The sequence below is a fragment of the Lampetra planeri genome, chromosome 3 (genome assembly GCF_965212315.1).
Source record: "Lampetra planeri chromosome 3, kcLamPlan1.2.h2, whole genome shotgun sequence".
NCBI lineage: Eukaryota > Metazoa > Chordata > Hyperoartia > Petromyzontiformes > Petromyzontidae > Lampetra > Lampetra planeri.
The window spans coordinates 19,651,400-19,666,306 of record NC_136109.1 but is presented as its reverse complement, the minus strand read 5'-3'; the positions used below and the strand labels follow the sequence as shown (position 1 = coordinate 19,666,306).

Sequence of the window (14,907 nt, the reverse complement as noted above, 5' to 3'; positions counted from 1 at the left end):
GTGGATTGGGGAGAGTGGAGCAGCCGTCACCCACTTCTCCTCCCGTTGTTCTTCCCGGGAGGTGCCGCACCCGTTGGGCGTTCTTCAAGTCCTCCCGTTGAAATGACCCTTTCTCGTCTTATTGATCCCTACGCCGTTGGAGATCGCACACACGAGCCGGACTGTGCTGCCGGTTGGACTTGGTCCTTCATGTGCTCGTGGGTTGTGACATGTTTACGGGCGTTGGGTCGTGGACATTGTCTGGGGGTTGTGTTGGTCATGTGTGTGTCTGTGTAATGCTGTGTGTGTGTAATGCTGTGTGTAATGCTGTGTGTGTGTAATGCTGTGTGTAATGCTGTGTGTGTGTAATGCTGTGTGTGTGTAATGCTGTGTGTGTGTGTAATGCTGTGTGTGTGTAATGCTGTGTGTGTGTGTAATGCTGTGTGTGTGTGTAATGCTGTGTGTGTGTAATGCTGTGTGTGTGTGTAATGCTGTGTGTAATGCTGTGTGTGTGTAATGCTGTGTGTGTGTGTAATGCTGTGTGTGTGTGTAATGCTGTGTGTGTGTAATGCTGTGTGTGTGTGTAATGCTGTGTGTGTGTGTAATGCTGTGTGTGTGTAATGCTGTGTGTGTGTGTAATGCTGTGTGTAATGCTGTGTGTGTGTAATGGTGTGTGTGTGTGTGTAATGCTGTGTGTGTGTGTAATGCTGTGTGTGTGTAATGCTGTGTTTAATGCTGTGTGTGTGTGTAATGCTGTGTGTGTCGTGCAGCGGCGAGCGAGCTGCGCTGTTACGAACCCCGCCACCCGAGTTAGATTCCCGCTCACGGCCAACGCCACCGGTGACAGCGATTATCTGAACCGGTCCCGTGGGACTCCCTCACGACCGGCGTCACCTCTCGGCCACCGCCTTTGTCTCTCCCAGCCGCCGACATTCATCTTTACCACGTGAAGAATGAACAGCAGAGACTCAAGTGACCCCCCCCCACCGCCACCATCAACCTCCCCACACATCCAGCGCAGTGCGAGGCCGCCCCGGTTTTTACAATCCCACAATGCATTGGGGCTGGAAAAACGGGAGTTAAAATCCAAACAAAAATATGCTCAATAAGCACAGTTTAGACGCGAAAACTGTGATTATTCTCGATAACAATAACATTAGTTTCAAATGTGTATGAGTACGATTGTTAGTAATTTATTTAAAATAAAATAACACAAGTTTTTGTGGGGCCCATAGTGTAAAGTGTATTCTGGCCGCGGTACTATAAATACCCGTCGCGACACTAGTGTGTTCTGTACTTGCTCCGGCAGTACATATACTAAAATTGGAACGATACAGAGAAGATTAGCATGGCCCCTGCGCAAGGATGACACGCAAATTCGTGAAGCGTTCCATATTTTTCACACTTTTAATAAATATATTATGCACATGCCAATTCGTTACTAGCACAGCAGCACACCGGTCTGTGGGAGAGCAAAGCCACAACATTTACAATCTGAGTGCGACGTTTTGCCAGTAATTACAAATAGCTTCATCAGGCAACAGGCAGATTTGTTATATTATTATTTCAATGACTCCCCTGGGAAATTGCGTGGTTGTTGGTGCGTCGCATGTTAATGGTCTGAATTGAACTCACAACCTTCTGACTGCGAGATGACGCTAGCTCAAACGCTGAGCCCCCAGGACCGGTGTTCATGTGTGTGTGCTGTGTAATGCTGTGTGTGCTGTGTGTCTGTGTAATGCTGTGTGTGCTGTGTGTCTGTGTAATGCTGTCCGTGTAATGCTGTCTGTGTAATGCTGTGTGTGTCTGGGGAGCGGTGCGCTATGAACCTGGCGACCCGGGTTCGATTCCCGCTCACGGCCAACACCGGTGACGATTATCTGAACCGGTCCCGGGCCTCCCCTAGGTCGACTCAGCCTCAAATGAGTACCTGGTGCGGTGTGTAAACATTGCCACTAGGGAGACAAAGGCGGTCGGGCGTGGTGCTGGCCACCCACCCCCTCGTGTACCGTACCGGCCTTAATAGGTGCTCGCTAAAAGCAGTCTGTTAAGACGATACGCGGGGTTCTTTGGTGTTGATGTGTAGTCCTGCTCCTGCTAACAGGACAATTTAGCTCAAATACCGAAATGTAAATCTATCGTGGGACCGGCTGTGTGACCGCGCCTGAGAATAATGAGAACGCCGTTCCCACCTCTCGGCCGCCGCCTTTGTCTCTCCCAGCCGCAGACATTCCTCTTTACCACGTGAAGAATGAACAGCAGAGACTCAAGTGACCCCCCCGCCACCCTCAACCTCCCCCGGCCACCCTCAACCTCCCCACACATCCAGCGCAGTGAGAGGCCGCCCCGGTTTTTTAAATCCCACAATGCAATGGGGCTGAAAAACTAAACTTAAATCCAAACAAACATATGCTCAATAAGCACATTTTAGACGCGCAAACTGTGATTATCTTTAAAACACAATAACTATAATATAAGTTTCAAATGTGTATGAGCACTATTGTTAGTAAATTATATAAAATAACACACATTTTTGTGGGGCCCGTAACGTAAAGCGTATACAGTTCGCGGTACTATAAATACCCGTCGCGACACTAGTGTGTTCTGTACTTGCTCCGGCAGTACATATACTAAAATTGGAACGATACAGAGAAGATTAGCATGGCCCCTGCGCAAGGATGACACGCAAATTCGTGAAGCGTTCCATATTTTTCACCTTTTAATTCACATTCCTGCACGGCTGCTTGTGTTGTGGCCGAAACGTCGTGTGAATGTTATTATGTTACATTTTTTTAATTTTATTATTTCCCTTCTACGTGATTTTACCGAAAGATCCAACACATCCCTGTGTTCAGCACACCGGTGGGCTAAAGAAGTCAATTAATTTGTCCTTTGAAAACGTGACACATTTTTTACTGTTTGGCCGTGTCGGGTGGTGGAGGGTTACGACACATTTATAAATAACGCGATCTGACCCAAAAACCTATATTATGTTTGTGTAATGTTGTGTGTGTTGTGTGTGACAGTTGTATGTGTAACGCTGTGTGTGTTGTCTGTGTAATGCTGTGTGTGTTGTCTCATCGGCTACAGCATCCCACGTCGGAGAATGAGGAGGCTTACCGCAGCCTTCGCTCGGAGGTTCGGAGAGCCGTGAGGCGCTGCACGGATGGGTTGTGGTCGTGGGTTGCTGAGGAGATGGAGTCTGCCTCAGTGGCCCGCGATTACAAATCGCTCTTTAATCACATCAAAAAAGTAACCTGCAGTGCAACACCTATTACAATCATTAGGGGAAAGAACGATGATCCAATCTCCGACCCCCAGGAACAGGTTTGCAGATTTGCTGAGCATTTATGTCAGGTCCTAGGGGAGGGGAAAATCCCTCACCCAGGAAAACAACGTGGGACAAAGTGAGGATGACCCTGCTCAGGCTGCGGTGCCTCAAATATTGGAGGAAGTCACCCCCTGTGAGTGGCTGGCTGAGGTGCCATCTGTTGAGGAAGTACTGAAGGCGATCCAGAGTCTGAGACCAGGAAAGGCACCGGGCAGAGATGATCTCCCAAGCGAAATGCTGAGGGAGGGTGGCGTTTGTGCACAGACGGCCCTATATGACATCATAACAACAGTCTGGGCCACTGGACGGGTTCCACAGGATTGTAAGGATGCCCTGGTGGTCCCCCTCTTTAAGAAGGGGGACCGCACAGACTGTAACAACTACAGGGGCATCTCACTCCTCAGTTTGCCGGGAATGGTCCTGGCAAGGATTATTCAACATCGCCTTGCTAGGCACGCTGGTAAAGTCGTGTCGGTGGAGGCCCAGTCGATTCCGAGAATCGACACCGAATCGCATCGTTCTGCAGATCGATTCCTACGTAATCGAACGTCTGTCCGTGCGCCTCCGTCGTTCAAACCCAGGCGCCCCCTGCATGAAAACGACGGGAAATGCAGCGTTCATCACAGAGGAAGTGATGCGTTTAAATGTGGAGAAGATGCAAATCTATCGTGGGACCGCGCCTGAGAATAATGAGAACGCCGTTCCCACCTCTCGGCCGCCGCCTTTGTCTCTCCTAGCCGCCGAGATTCATCTTTACCACGTGAAGAATGAACAGCAGAGACTAAAGTGACCCCCCCCCCGCCACCATCAACCTCCCCACACATCCAGCGCAGTGAGAGGCCGCCCCGGTTTTTCGATCCCACAATGCACTGGGCTGAAAAAACTAAACTATAATCCGAACAAACATATGCTCAATAAGCACATTTTAGACGCACAAACTGTGATTATCTTTAAAAAAACAATAACTATAATATTAGTTTCAAATGTGTATTAGCAGGATTTTTAGTTATTTATTTAACACACTTTTTATGGGGCCCATAGTGTAAAGCTTATCCGTGACGCAGTACTATAAATACCCGTCGCGACACTAGTGTGTTCTGTACTTGCTCCGGCAGTACATATACTAAAATTGGAACGATACAGAGAAGATTAGCATGGCCCCTGCGCAAGGATGACACGCAAATTCGTGAAGCGTTCCATATTTTGCATCTTTTAATAAATATATTATACTCTGCCATACTTGCTAGGGCACTTGCCAATTCGTTCATTATACTAATACAGCAGCACACCGGTGTGTTTTTTTGGATCAAGTCCCAGGATCTTTAACGTCCGCTTTGAAGCAGACTGTGCCTGTTTGTGGTTGATATTTCCAGAGTAGTATTAACCAGGGTGGCTGTTGGGCTTAAACTACGAACCTCAGCAAAACATGAATTGATGTATCTTGAAAGGCGGTGATACGCTACTTTGTGAGGAGCTGTATAATAACAATGGGATCGTGCATTTACTCATTCGTCAATTAATATCAATCCTAAAGCGGACGATACAGTGTACAGTATCAAATTGCACGTGTACTAATTGTCATGTACCGAGCCCCGTTTATGCTTTTGTATTTTACCCCAAGTATTCCAGTGCGTCGTGTCGTGAGATGAAGATTTCATTTAGAAATATTGCAGGGCGGCTATGCAAAAGAACGGCTGACAGAAGTGGAGCTACTTCTGAGATATTTTCAAGTGACGTCTTTTCAACACGAGAGGCTGCATCTTCTCACCCACCCTGCTACGGAGAAATGTTCGTTGCATGACAAACTTCAAAATGTGTATTCTCAGAGCTGGAATTTTTGCCAAATTAAGTGCAAGACCAATTTTGCCACGATGGCTTTTTGGTTCAGTCATTCGTGGCTGGGCTGAGTCCATCATCTCACTACACTTGAGAAATTCACATTTAAACCCAGGATCTTAGAAGTGGCGACTGAGCACTCTGACCCATGAGCCACGCGGCCACCGCTTCAGCACCCTGTTGTTTAGCAGAACTCTTTCCCAGCCAAAGCACTACAAGGTTCACGCCAATTAACCAGTAAAGCCCTATTAGAGCATTTATTTATAATTATGAACGCTATTGTAATCGTAATAGCTTTATCAAGACGAGGGTATGAAGAGCTTGAACCCATAATGGCGTTGGCTGTGTACCAAAGATGACCATGATGAACTCCATGAAGATACACTCAGACCAAGGGTTGTAGTGCAGGAACTCATCGCTGCTATGCACCTCAATTTCTCAGACATGGTTATTATGAATCCCCAGACACCCAGGTCCAGCTTGAACTCAATACCTCTACAATGCTGCTTTCAGTGTATGTGACAGGGCCAATCTCATGAAATTGTAGCTTTTGATAAGCAAATTACATAATTATGTTTTTTTTCCATCTGCGTGCCAACATTTCACAAGGAATTCACCGAGTGAATGGTTGCATAACAGGAAAAAAACACTCACGTGTTTTTATGTTTAGTTTTATTGTTTTAAAGAAATGAGTTCTAAATCCCTGCTGCAATATCAGGTGTCAGAGACAATGATCCATCGGTAAGTCCTGGGTAAAGCCCCATGAGCTACGTTTTTCTCTCTCTTTCACTGGGTTTATAATGGCCATGTCAAGTTGATAATGGACAAGTCACAATAAACGAGCACTACCGAGACCCTGGCATTGCACAGAGGGTCTGAGAATCTATGTCATGTACACGCACGGGCGTTTTGTTAATCCACTGCTGGATTACGGCCTCCCCATGCCTTGGTTAGTGTGGGTTGGAGGTGGGAGCATTTTTCTTTTGCATGGCAGTGTGTATATAGATGGCATAGTTGAATGTGAATGTCCTTCAACCAATCCAAGGCGGCAGTAGATGCAGCGATACCGCCAGGGTGTGCATGGATGGCGCACTCTTCGGTGATGTGTTTGATGGTTTGGGCTTTACCACAGTCGCAGATTGGTGAATCTTTGATTTCCCATTCATGGAACGTGTACGCACATCTCCCGTCCTGCGTCAGTGTGGTCCACAGATGCCGTGAGAGAAAGAATCGCGGCACTTCCACGGTCGGGTCCTCAATGATGTTTTTGTTTGCCACGTTCGTAGCCGCACACCCTTCAGACCATCGAGTGCCAGTGTATAAAAGTACATTACCCTCAACGTCGCCTATGTTTCTATGTTAGGGGCTTCATCATGACGGTGCCAGAGCCATTAAGATTCTGGGTTTCAGCACCGATAACCCCACAAAATCAGAACATTGAACAATAAAAAAATTCCACTTAACTTCCCGCTTAATTTGGTCACACTGCAGGCATAATGTAACAACCATAATATAGGTTTATTTGTGGGTTAGATCGCATAAATATAAATCTGTCGTTAAACCCATCACCACCCGACACAGCCAATAAGTAAGGTTTGTCGCACAAACAGAACATGCCAATTCGTTCCTCGTACAACACATCGGTGTGTTGGAGAGCAAATCCACAACATTCACAATCTGAGTACGACGTTTCGCCAGTAATTGCAACTGGCATCACCAGGTGGCAGGAAGATTTGTGAATGTAAATATAATCGGACGACTGACACATGGCAAACCACCCTTCGTGGAAACTTGAAGGTGAGTTAAAGAAAACCCTCGCTGGAAATATCATGTTCCAGAGGCCGTGCCCTGTCATGATGCTATGAGGCTGTGATAATTGCGAAGTTTTGCGTGGAATAGCCTCGACAACTTGCATGGCAAGGAGAGGACCTCGTCCCAAAGTGGACTGACAAAACGGCTTCACATTTACATTCACATGATTAAAAAGGTTTCAACAAAATGGGATGCCGTGGGGTTTTTTCTTCAAAGATTGTTTAATAAAATTAAATTTTTAAAGAGCTGGATTTTCTCAAAACAATTACAGAAAATAAAATAAAAACATAAAACGTACAGTAAGAATGTCTTATCAAAAGTATAATCGATAACAATGTGCTTTATTTACCCAGCAAAACCTCGCTTAGTCTCAACACTTTTTCCAAACGATCCAGCTTCAGGATATTTGGCCAATTTTTTTTACTTTTTTTTTGTTTGGCTTGAAATGGAGGGAAACCAGTTTTCCTGGAGAAAATCCAACATGCTTGCGAGGTGATCATGCTGGATAAATAAGCGATAGATATTTGTCAGCAACATACTTGCTGCAATGTCATTTGTTGGACAGCAACCGCCAATGAGAAATTACCTCGTCGTAGGAAACTCGTAATCAGGTTCCAAAAATATATTTCAAATACATTTAAAACTATTGTTATTAACAATGATTAAAGAAGCAATTGTAACAGGTTAGTCATAAACAAGCAACGGTAGTTATTTAAATCAAATATTTGACAAAATATGTTGCGTATAATTTTTGTTTACACATTTGGACCAACCATCTGAAACGTGTTTTTCCCCACTGGCCATACCAATTCTCAACATTGATAAGCGAATGCGCCGTGGTAAAGTGTAACTACTTTACTATGCTTTTACGAGTTTACACTCTGTTAAGCGACAGAGCAGTATGAGCACTTTCCCAACGAAAAATGTGCCCACAACTGTGGCAACGTTCAACTTGGCACTGTGTCGCCTTGTATCTTCGCTTTGCTGAAATTTCCTTTTCACAAAGTTGGCTTCTTTGTATATTTTTGTTTTGTTCAGACACAAAATACACGAAATAGTTAACAGGCCTGTTGAGATTAATTTAAGTCCCAACCAGTCCAGGATGTTTAGACAAAAGCTCTTGTACTACACTGATGCAGAAGGCACATTGGTCGCTTCATTAAATGTATCGTTAAATTAAGCAGCCTTATTGATAAATGTGCATGTTAAGAGATTGCTTACTAACAAGCCCAAATAAATGTGGCATCATATGGCAGCTGATATCTCCCTACGCCTTTGTGAAATTAATCGCTGGCTAATTTTGGTTTATGAAAAAGACATTTACGATTCTGCGTGTAAAGCGCTTTTATACCAAAATGCAGAACCGAGTGCTGCACTTGCGATTATAATAAATAAATAAAATCAACATATTTTCAACTGCTAACGACTGAGGTTTGCCATGCGTTATCACAGGTGAAATTGAGGCATTTTTGGGATTCTTAAGTTCATTAGAATGCCCAAAAACCACTCAAAGGCCTATACCGACGCTGGATTCATACTATTGAAGTGTTTTCAAAAATAGTTGCCAAAAGACATAAAAAAACTGCCAGATTCATCGATTGTTGTTTGAACACGGTTGCCCGTTATTACAGTTACAATGATTTCGCAGCCAATCACATTGTGAGTTCTTGTCAATAACCGGTGGGTAGAGGCTGAATGAGAGCTCTTGACTCCACTCTCACCTTGGTGACCCACCCCAGCAGGTTAACTGAAGATAGGCAGAGCGCCCAGGCAAGAGGCACGGAAGGGCCTATTTGGGCTGATAAAGCTTAATTGGTATATTACAGAGGAAACGACATTACTCTAAGCAGATATATAAGCATATATATGTGAATAAGGTGCAGAAATGTTGTATGTATTTACATTGCTTATTGTACATAAGCTAAAACGTTTCCTTCGACAATCATTACACAAATTTGCTCAAAATACTACGAGATTACGTGAAACGTCTGATCATACGAAGACATTTCAATCAATTACAAAAAAATCTCCAAAGCCATGTCTCTGTCACTCACATTTCAGTCATTTAACACCTAACAACTGGGCGAGTAGAATTCATGACGGCAAGGTTACGGTCACACTGAGACCGCACGGATTTTCTTTAGCGTTCTCCCTCATAGGCGTAGAGTTTCTCTGGACAATCCGGTATCCTCAAATGTGCAACAAAAACTCAATGAGAAATTGATCAAACATCCCAGGCAAAGGACTTTCAGCTTCACAATTGAGGCTGTCTAAGGCAGAGATTCTTGGTAGTTCAGCCAATCGCTGAAATAAAACTCCACATGTTCTCCTTTCAGTCACTCCTAAAGGTAATTTAATTTTAATAAGTCTTTTATCCAGAAAAGCCTCACTGAGTCTCAAAACTATTTTTAGAAGGTTCCTGTATTGGTATGATTGATCAATGCCTTTCTGTTGTTTCACATTTTAATAAACCTGAGTATCCGGAGAAACCCAGGCAGACAGGGGGATGATACTCATGTTCTGCAATACAATATCAGTAGGTCGCTTACTTGCTTTACTGATTTACAGTTTATTCTTTTACTAACAGTACCATGTAAGAAAGATGATAATTATATTGACTACATTTATGATTAAACTGAAATAAATTCTCAGTTCGTCATCTTGACTCAGTTACCTTGCGATTTTTTATTATTATCTGTTAAATCGCCTGCGATTTATGACCAATCGGTAACCGTGATTTAACTACAATATGTAAATTTATACAGCGTCTAAATGGCACTGCAACTCTAGATGCGATACAGAAACTACGGGAATATTTGTTGAATACAGAGAGGCAGTCGGTCACGTATATATGTATGTTGAACTTCTTTCGCACCGTACGTAGCCAACCGTGCTAATCGGAGGTGTGGTATAGGCAGATGACAAAAGCAAGGCTTTGAGCCTGGACTTAAACAAGCGCGCGGGGGAATTGGCAGCAGAGATGGCTTGGAGAAGGCAGTTCTAGACAACTGGGGCAAGAAGCGATTGAACCAGCCTCCCACTGAGGAAAGGTTGACTGGGGCTGATAGAACAGCTTTGATTGCTGGAGGAGTGTGATTTATTACAAAATGAAACACAAATGACCGTGTGCAATACCAATCAGTGTAATGAAAAAAAACAAATATGGTTTACACCAAAGGCAAGCATTGACAGTGATGCACACGCACAAACAATATCTTCTACCTTTGTCAGGGACACTGCCTCATTGTAATAATTTAATATTACATGGTGTATTGCGTTATGTATGTTGAGTGGATTGTGTTGTTTTGTGTATTGTGTTGTTTTTTTGTATTGTTTTGATGTGATTGTGTTATGCATGGCGCTCTGAATGTGTTGCGCATTGCGTTGTACTTTGAGGCGTGAATTGCGTTTCATTTGCCCGTGTCATGTATTGTGTTGTCATGCTTGTGATATGTATGTGTTGCATTGTTGTTTCTTAGTTTGATTCTGTGTTTGTGTTATGCTTGGTGCTGCATCACAAACACCGTGATATCGGTCCTCTATTAAACACCCTCGACCTCAAGGCTTAATTAGGCATCAAGCCCACATCCAGGCCTGAACCTTTTCAGGCCCAAAGCCTCAGTCAGTCCCGGACTTGGCAAATGTTTTCAGGTGACCTCCGCCTCCGTTTTCAGTAAAAGATGGCTGAAGCCCATTCGATCGGAACCCCTGGTTCGTTTCTTCAAACTTGAAGGACGCCCCGAAGCCATTTCCAACCTAATGAACAAAAAGTAACACATACGAAACAATCATGCACACGCATGGATTCTGTAATGCTTGCCAAAATGCATTTGTCCTCTGAAAGATTGAATTCGCGATATTTATGTTACGTCCATCAAAAAACCCACAATGGAATTACTTCAAATAGCTTATGACTCGTGATGTGAAGAGATGATGTCATTAAGTGTGAGGTCATCGCCTTGACTGGCAAAGCATGTACTTTTAGTGCTGTTTTTTCTCTTCTTACAAAGGCTTTGGCAATCATTTGATACATTTGGCCAGTATTCTCTAGAATAATAAGTTCCTAATAGCAGAGGTGTGGACTCGAGTCATGTGACTTGGACTCGAGTCAGACTCGAGTCATGAATTTGATGACTTGCGACTCGACTTGGACTTGCATAACAATGACTTTGTCCCACCTATGAGATGTGGACTCGAGTCATGTGACTTGGACTCGAGTCAGACTCGAGTCATGAATTTGATGACTTGCGACTCGACTTGGACTTGCATAACAATGACTTTGTCCCACCTCTGCCTAATAGCAACACTACTTCATATTAAATTTATTTTTGCATTGCATCATCTTTACGAGCTATCGTGATCCCCACTTTACATGCACACGGACGAAAATACATGAATGCTTCGAACCTGAATTTCAAACCCTGGAGACAAACCACATATTCAAGAGCATATAACACTCTTAGACCTGAGTGTGAAAGAGGAAAGCACTGAGCAAACCCGGAGAATCCTGTCATTGTATTAGAGGGGAGAAAGTGATCCTACTGAGCTGCGTGTTCGTGTGTGTCAGCAAAATGGGAGCTGTAGTGTAGCGGTTCGCACGCTGCGCTACAAACCCAGTGACCCGAGTTCGATTCCCGCTCATGGCTACCAACACCAGTGACGATTATATGAACCAGTCCTGGGCCTCCCCTAGGTCGACTCAGCCTCAAATTATTACCTGGTGCGGCGTGTAAACATTGCCGCTGGAGAGGCAAAGGCTGTGTGCGGTGATGTCCACCGATCCCCTCGTGTGCCATACGGGCCTTTATAGGTTCTCGCGAACGGCACTTGCCCCAACAGGCTATTACAGGCTACACGGGGGATCTTTGTCTTTGTTTTTTGCAGAATGCCCCTGGGATTAAAGGGGACAGCGGGGATCTCACCGAGCCCCGTGTGCGGGTTCCGTGGCCACTGGAGGATGACGTTGATCCCCTCACGAGTTCCGTGTAGCCGCAGAGACGCCGCGCGATGCGAACGTACTCGTCACGCACCTGCGCACGGGAGCACAGCGGTTGAGTTGAGAGCCTCGCATTGAACGGATGTTCCTGGTTACTAGCTGCGTGTTGCATCATGGGACCTCCTTTGCCAGTACCAAAATATACTAATAGGGTTTTTCCCCTTTTTTTTCTGGCAACAAAACTGACACCTTTTGCAAGGAATCATTGTCTTTCAGTTTCAAAGACAATGCATAAATTATCAGAGTTTTTTTTTGTTTGCATTTGACTGCAAGTATTGTGGTTAATGTAAACATGATTCCTTGCAAAAGGTGTCAGTTTTGTTGCCAGAAAAAAAGGGGAAAAACCCTATTAGCTACGTGTTGCTTCATGTGTTTGTCTTTTGTGCATGTCGGCTGTCTCGGGGCCTCCTGCCAGCGAGCCTTCGACACTTCACGTGGCCTCAAGGTGCACCCAGCCTGGTACAAGTGCTGTGGTGGTGTCACAGCCACTTTCCGGAAAATGGCGATTTGTTGTCGTTTTTGTGTAGTTAAGAGGCAATTGCTTGGGGGAGCATTAGTCTAGTGCAGGGGTCGGCAACCAAAATAACAAGAAGAGCCATTTCTTTCCAATTCGGTACAAAATTCAGTATTTCAAGAGCCGCAATGCATCTGAGTACATACTGTACATACGTACATATCGTCAAGAAGCAGCCCGTAAAGAGCCGCATGCGGCTCCGGAGCCGTAGGTTGCCGACCCCTGGTCTAGTGGTTAGCGCACTGCGCTATGAACTCGGCGACCCGAGTTCAGTGGTGAATATTTTAACTAGTCCGAGGCCTCCTCTAGCTCAAATCGGCCCTAAATGAGTGTCTGGCGTGATGTGTAACCATCAGCACTGGGGAGACAAAGGCAGTCGGGCATGGTGTTTTCACACCCCTCCTGCCCCTGCACAGCACTTGCCCAGAAAACCTACAAAAGCTGCATGGGGGATCATTGTCTTATGTTTGTTTATGTGTGTGTGCGTGTATGTATACGTGTGTATGTATATGTGTGTTTATATTCCTGGGCCTCCCCTAGGTCAACTCAGCCTCAATTTAATACCTGTTGCGGTGTTTAAAAACATCGCCACTGGGGAGAGAAAGGTGGTCGGGCGTGGTGCTGGCCACCCACCGCTTCGCGTGCCGTGCCGGCCTTCATAAGGTGCTCGTGAACAGCACTTGCCGTAACAGTCTATTGAGGCTATACGGGGGTTCTTTGTGTGTTTGTTTTGTATGTATACATGTGTATGCATACGTGTGCATGTACACGTTGTTTATAGACCTTCTTCTGCAGCAGGCAATGAAAGATGTAAATGAAGAGCCCCTGCAGAGCGGCGAACACCGTGAAGATGTAGAGTGCGAAGGCGGTGCCATCGCTCACGTAGAACAGGGCAAACACCCAGGGCACGCCCAGCAGGAAGGTGAGGGCCAGTGATGACAGCACCAGCACCCTGAAGTTTACACACACACACACACACGTACAAGCACATTAGAAAGACACGATAGAGACGACATCCCCTGGCCAGCACCACGCTTGGCCGCCTTTGTGTCACTGAGTGGTGATGTTTTTACTCGCCGCAACAGGTACTCATTTGAGGCTGGGTTGACCCCCCGAGTTCGATTCCCGTGAGCGGAAATCGAACTCGGGCTGCCGGGTTTGTAGCGCCGTGCACTAACTGCTGCACCACCGCTCCCCTGCCCCACACACACACACACACGTATGTACGTATAAACACACGTGCAGTGTGTAACCACAGAAACAAGACAACTCATGTAAACCTCCCTTCGTGATTTCAAACCCGTATCTAAATTTGGAACTCTTCCTTGTTTATACATTAAGAACTCCTACGTGTTTCTATTTTTAAGTAAAAAATTCCAACTCGCACAGGAAAAGACACAAGAAATTTACAAAACACAAAGCCTCCCTCCCCATCTCCCCCCCCCTCTTCCCAGTATCCTCCACACCTCCCCAAGCCCAACTTACAATGACCGGAAACTTACAAAGGCTTCTATTGTTATTACCATCTCATTACTGTCCTCTAACCACATATTAAATATCCACTACTGGATGAAAGCCTCCCCACGCTGTACATGGGTGCAGAGGCTCAGTGGGTAGTCGCACTGTGCGATTCCAGGCCACGGCTAACATCAGTGGTGAACTGACTAGCATGGTGAAGTATGGTCAAATAATCCCCATGGCCCCCATGGCATGGGAAGGCGCATATCCAGCAAGGGATCCACAAAGCAAAACTGAACTAGTTTTTATTTTACCAGGTAAGGCCCACCGAGCTATTATGAGCTCTTTTTCAGAAGCGACCTGGCCACAAATGAGAGCTCAACGAAGGAAGGGGTTTACCTTGTGGAAATTTACAGCAGCCAAATACTCCAAACACACGTTTCTATACGTGGAGGTAAAAACTGGAGGGCCCAGAGAAAAATCCACGTGACCACGGGGAGAGAGACACGCAAACTCCAAATATACAACAGGTGTCGGGATCGGGATCAAATCCACGACCTCCTGTATACCAGGTGAGGAAGTTAACATCTCTACACCATGGCACCCAGTACTAAAGGTGTGTGTGCGCATGTGCGTGTGGTGCGCGTGCGTACCGCATTGTCTCCATACACGAGACCCCGGGGGTGATGGGGTGTCTGTGGCGAATCATCTTGTACATGGTGATGCCAAGGAAGCCCAGGTTTGTCTGCTCAGACACACCCAGCATGGAAGAGGCACGACTTAGTCTGGCTCTCCCAGCCTCCATCATTTACACTGAACTGTTATAATGCTAAACGTACTTTAATGCGGCTCACTAAGTGTAATGTATTAAAGATGCATCCTCGGCATCCTGGACATGCTACGGTCTGGCTCTCTGAGTCGCAGTCATTTACACTGAATTGTAAGAATCAGAAATATTTCAGTACTGACTCCCTAAGTATA

The 14,907-nt window shown here is 45.4% G+C and overlaps 1 protein-coding gene and 3 non-coding genes across 7 annotated transcripts in view; 3 read left to right on the top strand and 1 right to left on the bottom strand.

The window, feature by feature from the left end:
• Nucleotides 1-1,272: 1,272 nt before the first annotated feature.
• On the top strand, nt 1,273-1,379 carry LOC144717389 (U6 spliceosomal RNA). Its single transcript, XR_013585107.1, has one exon. It is a non-coding gene; the product is annotated as a U6 spliceosomal RNA (small nuclear RNA).
• Nucleotides 1,380-2,585: 1,206 nt separating this feature from the next.
• On the top strand, nt 2,586-2,692 carry LOC144717388 (U6 spliceosomal RNA). Its single transcript, XR_013585106.1, has one exon. It is a non-coding gene; the product is annotated as a U6 spliceosomal RNA (small nuclear RNA).
• Nucleotides 2,693-4,409: 1,717 nt separating this feature from the next.
• LOC144717378 (U6 spliceosomal RNA) lies at nt 4,410-4,516 on the top strand. Its single transcript, XR_013585098.1, has one exon. It is a non-coding gene; the product is annotated as a U6 spliceosomal RNA (small nuclear RNA).
• Nucleotides 4,517-6,645: 2,129 nt separating this feature from the next.
• LOC144739984 (adhesion G protein-coupled receptor L4-like) overlaps nt 6,646-14,907 on the bottom strand; it is a 67,400-nt gene continuing 59,138 nt past the window's right edge. For all 4 annotated transcript variants that reach the window (XM_078622876.1, XM_078622883.1, XM_078622895.1 and 1 more), the window contains 4 exons: nt 14,580-14,671; nt 13,252-13,420; nt 11,881-11,988; nt 6,646-10,714 (listed from right to left, as the gene is read on the bottom strand). In XM_078622876.1, coding sequence (XP_078479002.1) covers nt 10,577-10,714; nt 11,881-11,988; nt 13,252-13,420; nt 14,580-14,671 — 507 coding nt within the window. In that variant the 3' untranslated portion in view covers nt 6,646-10,576. The remainder of the gene's footprint in view (nt 10,715-11,880; nt 11,989-13,251; nt 13,421-14,579; nt 14,672-14,907) is intronic.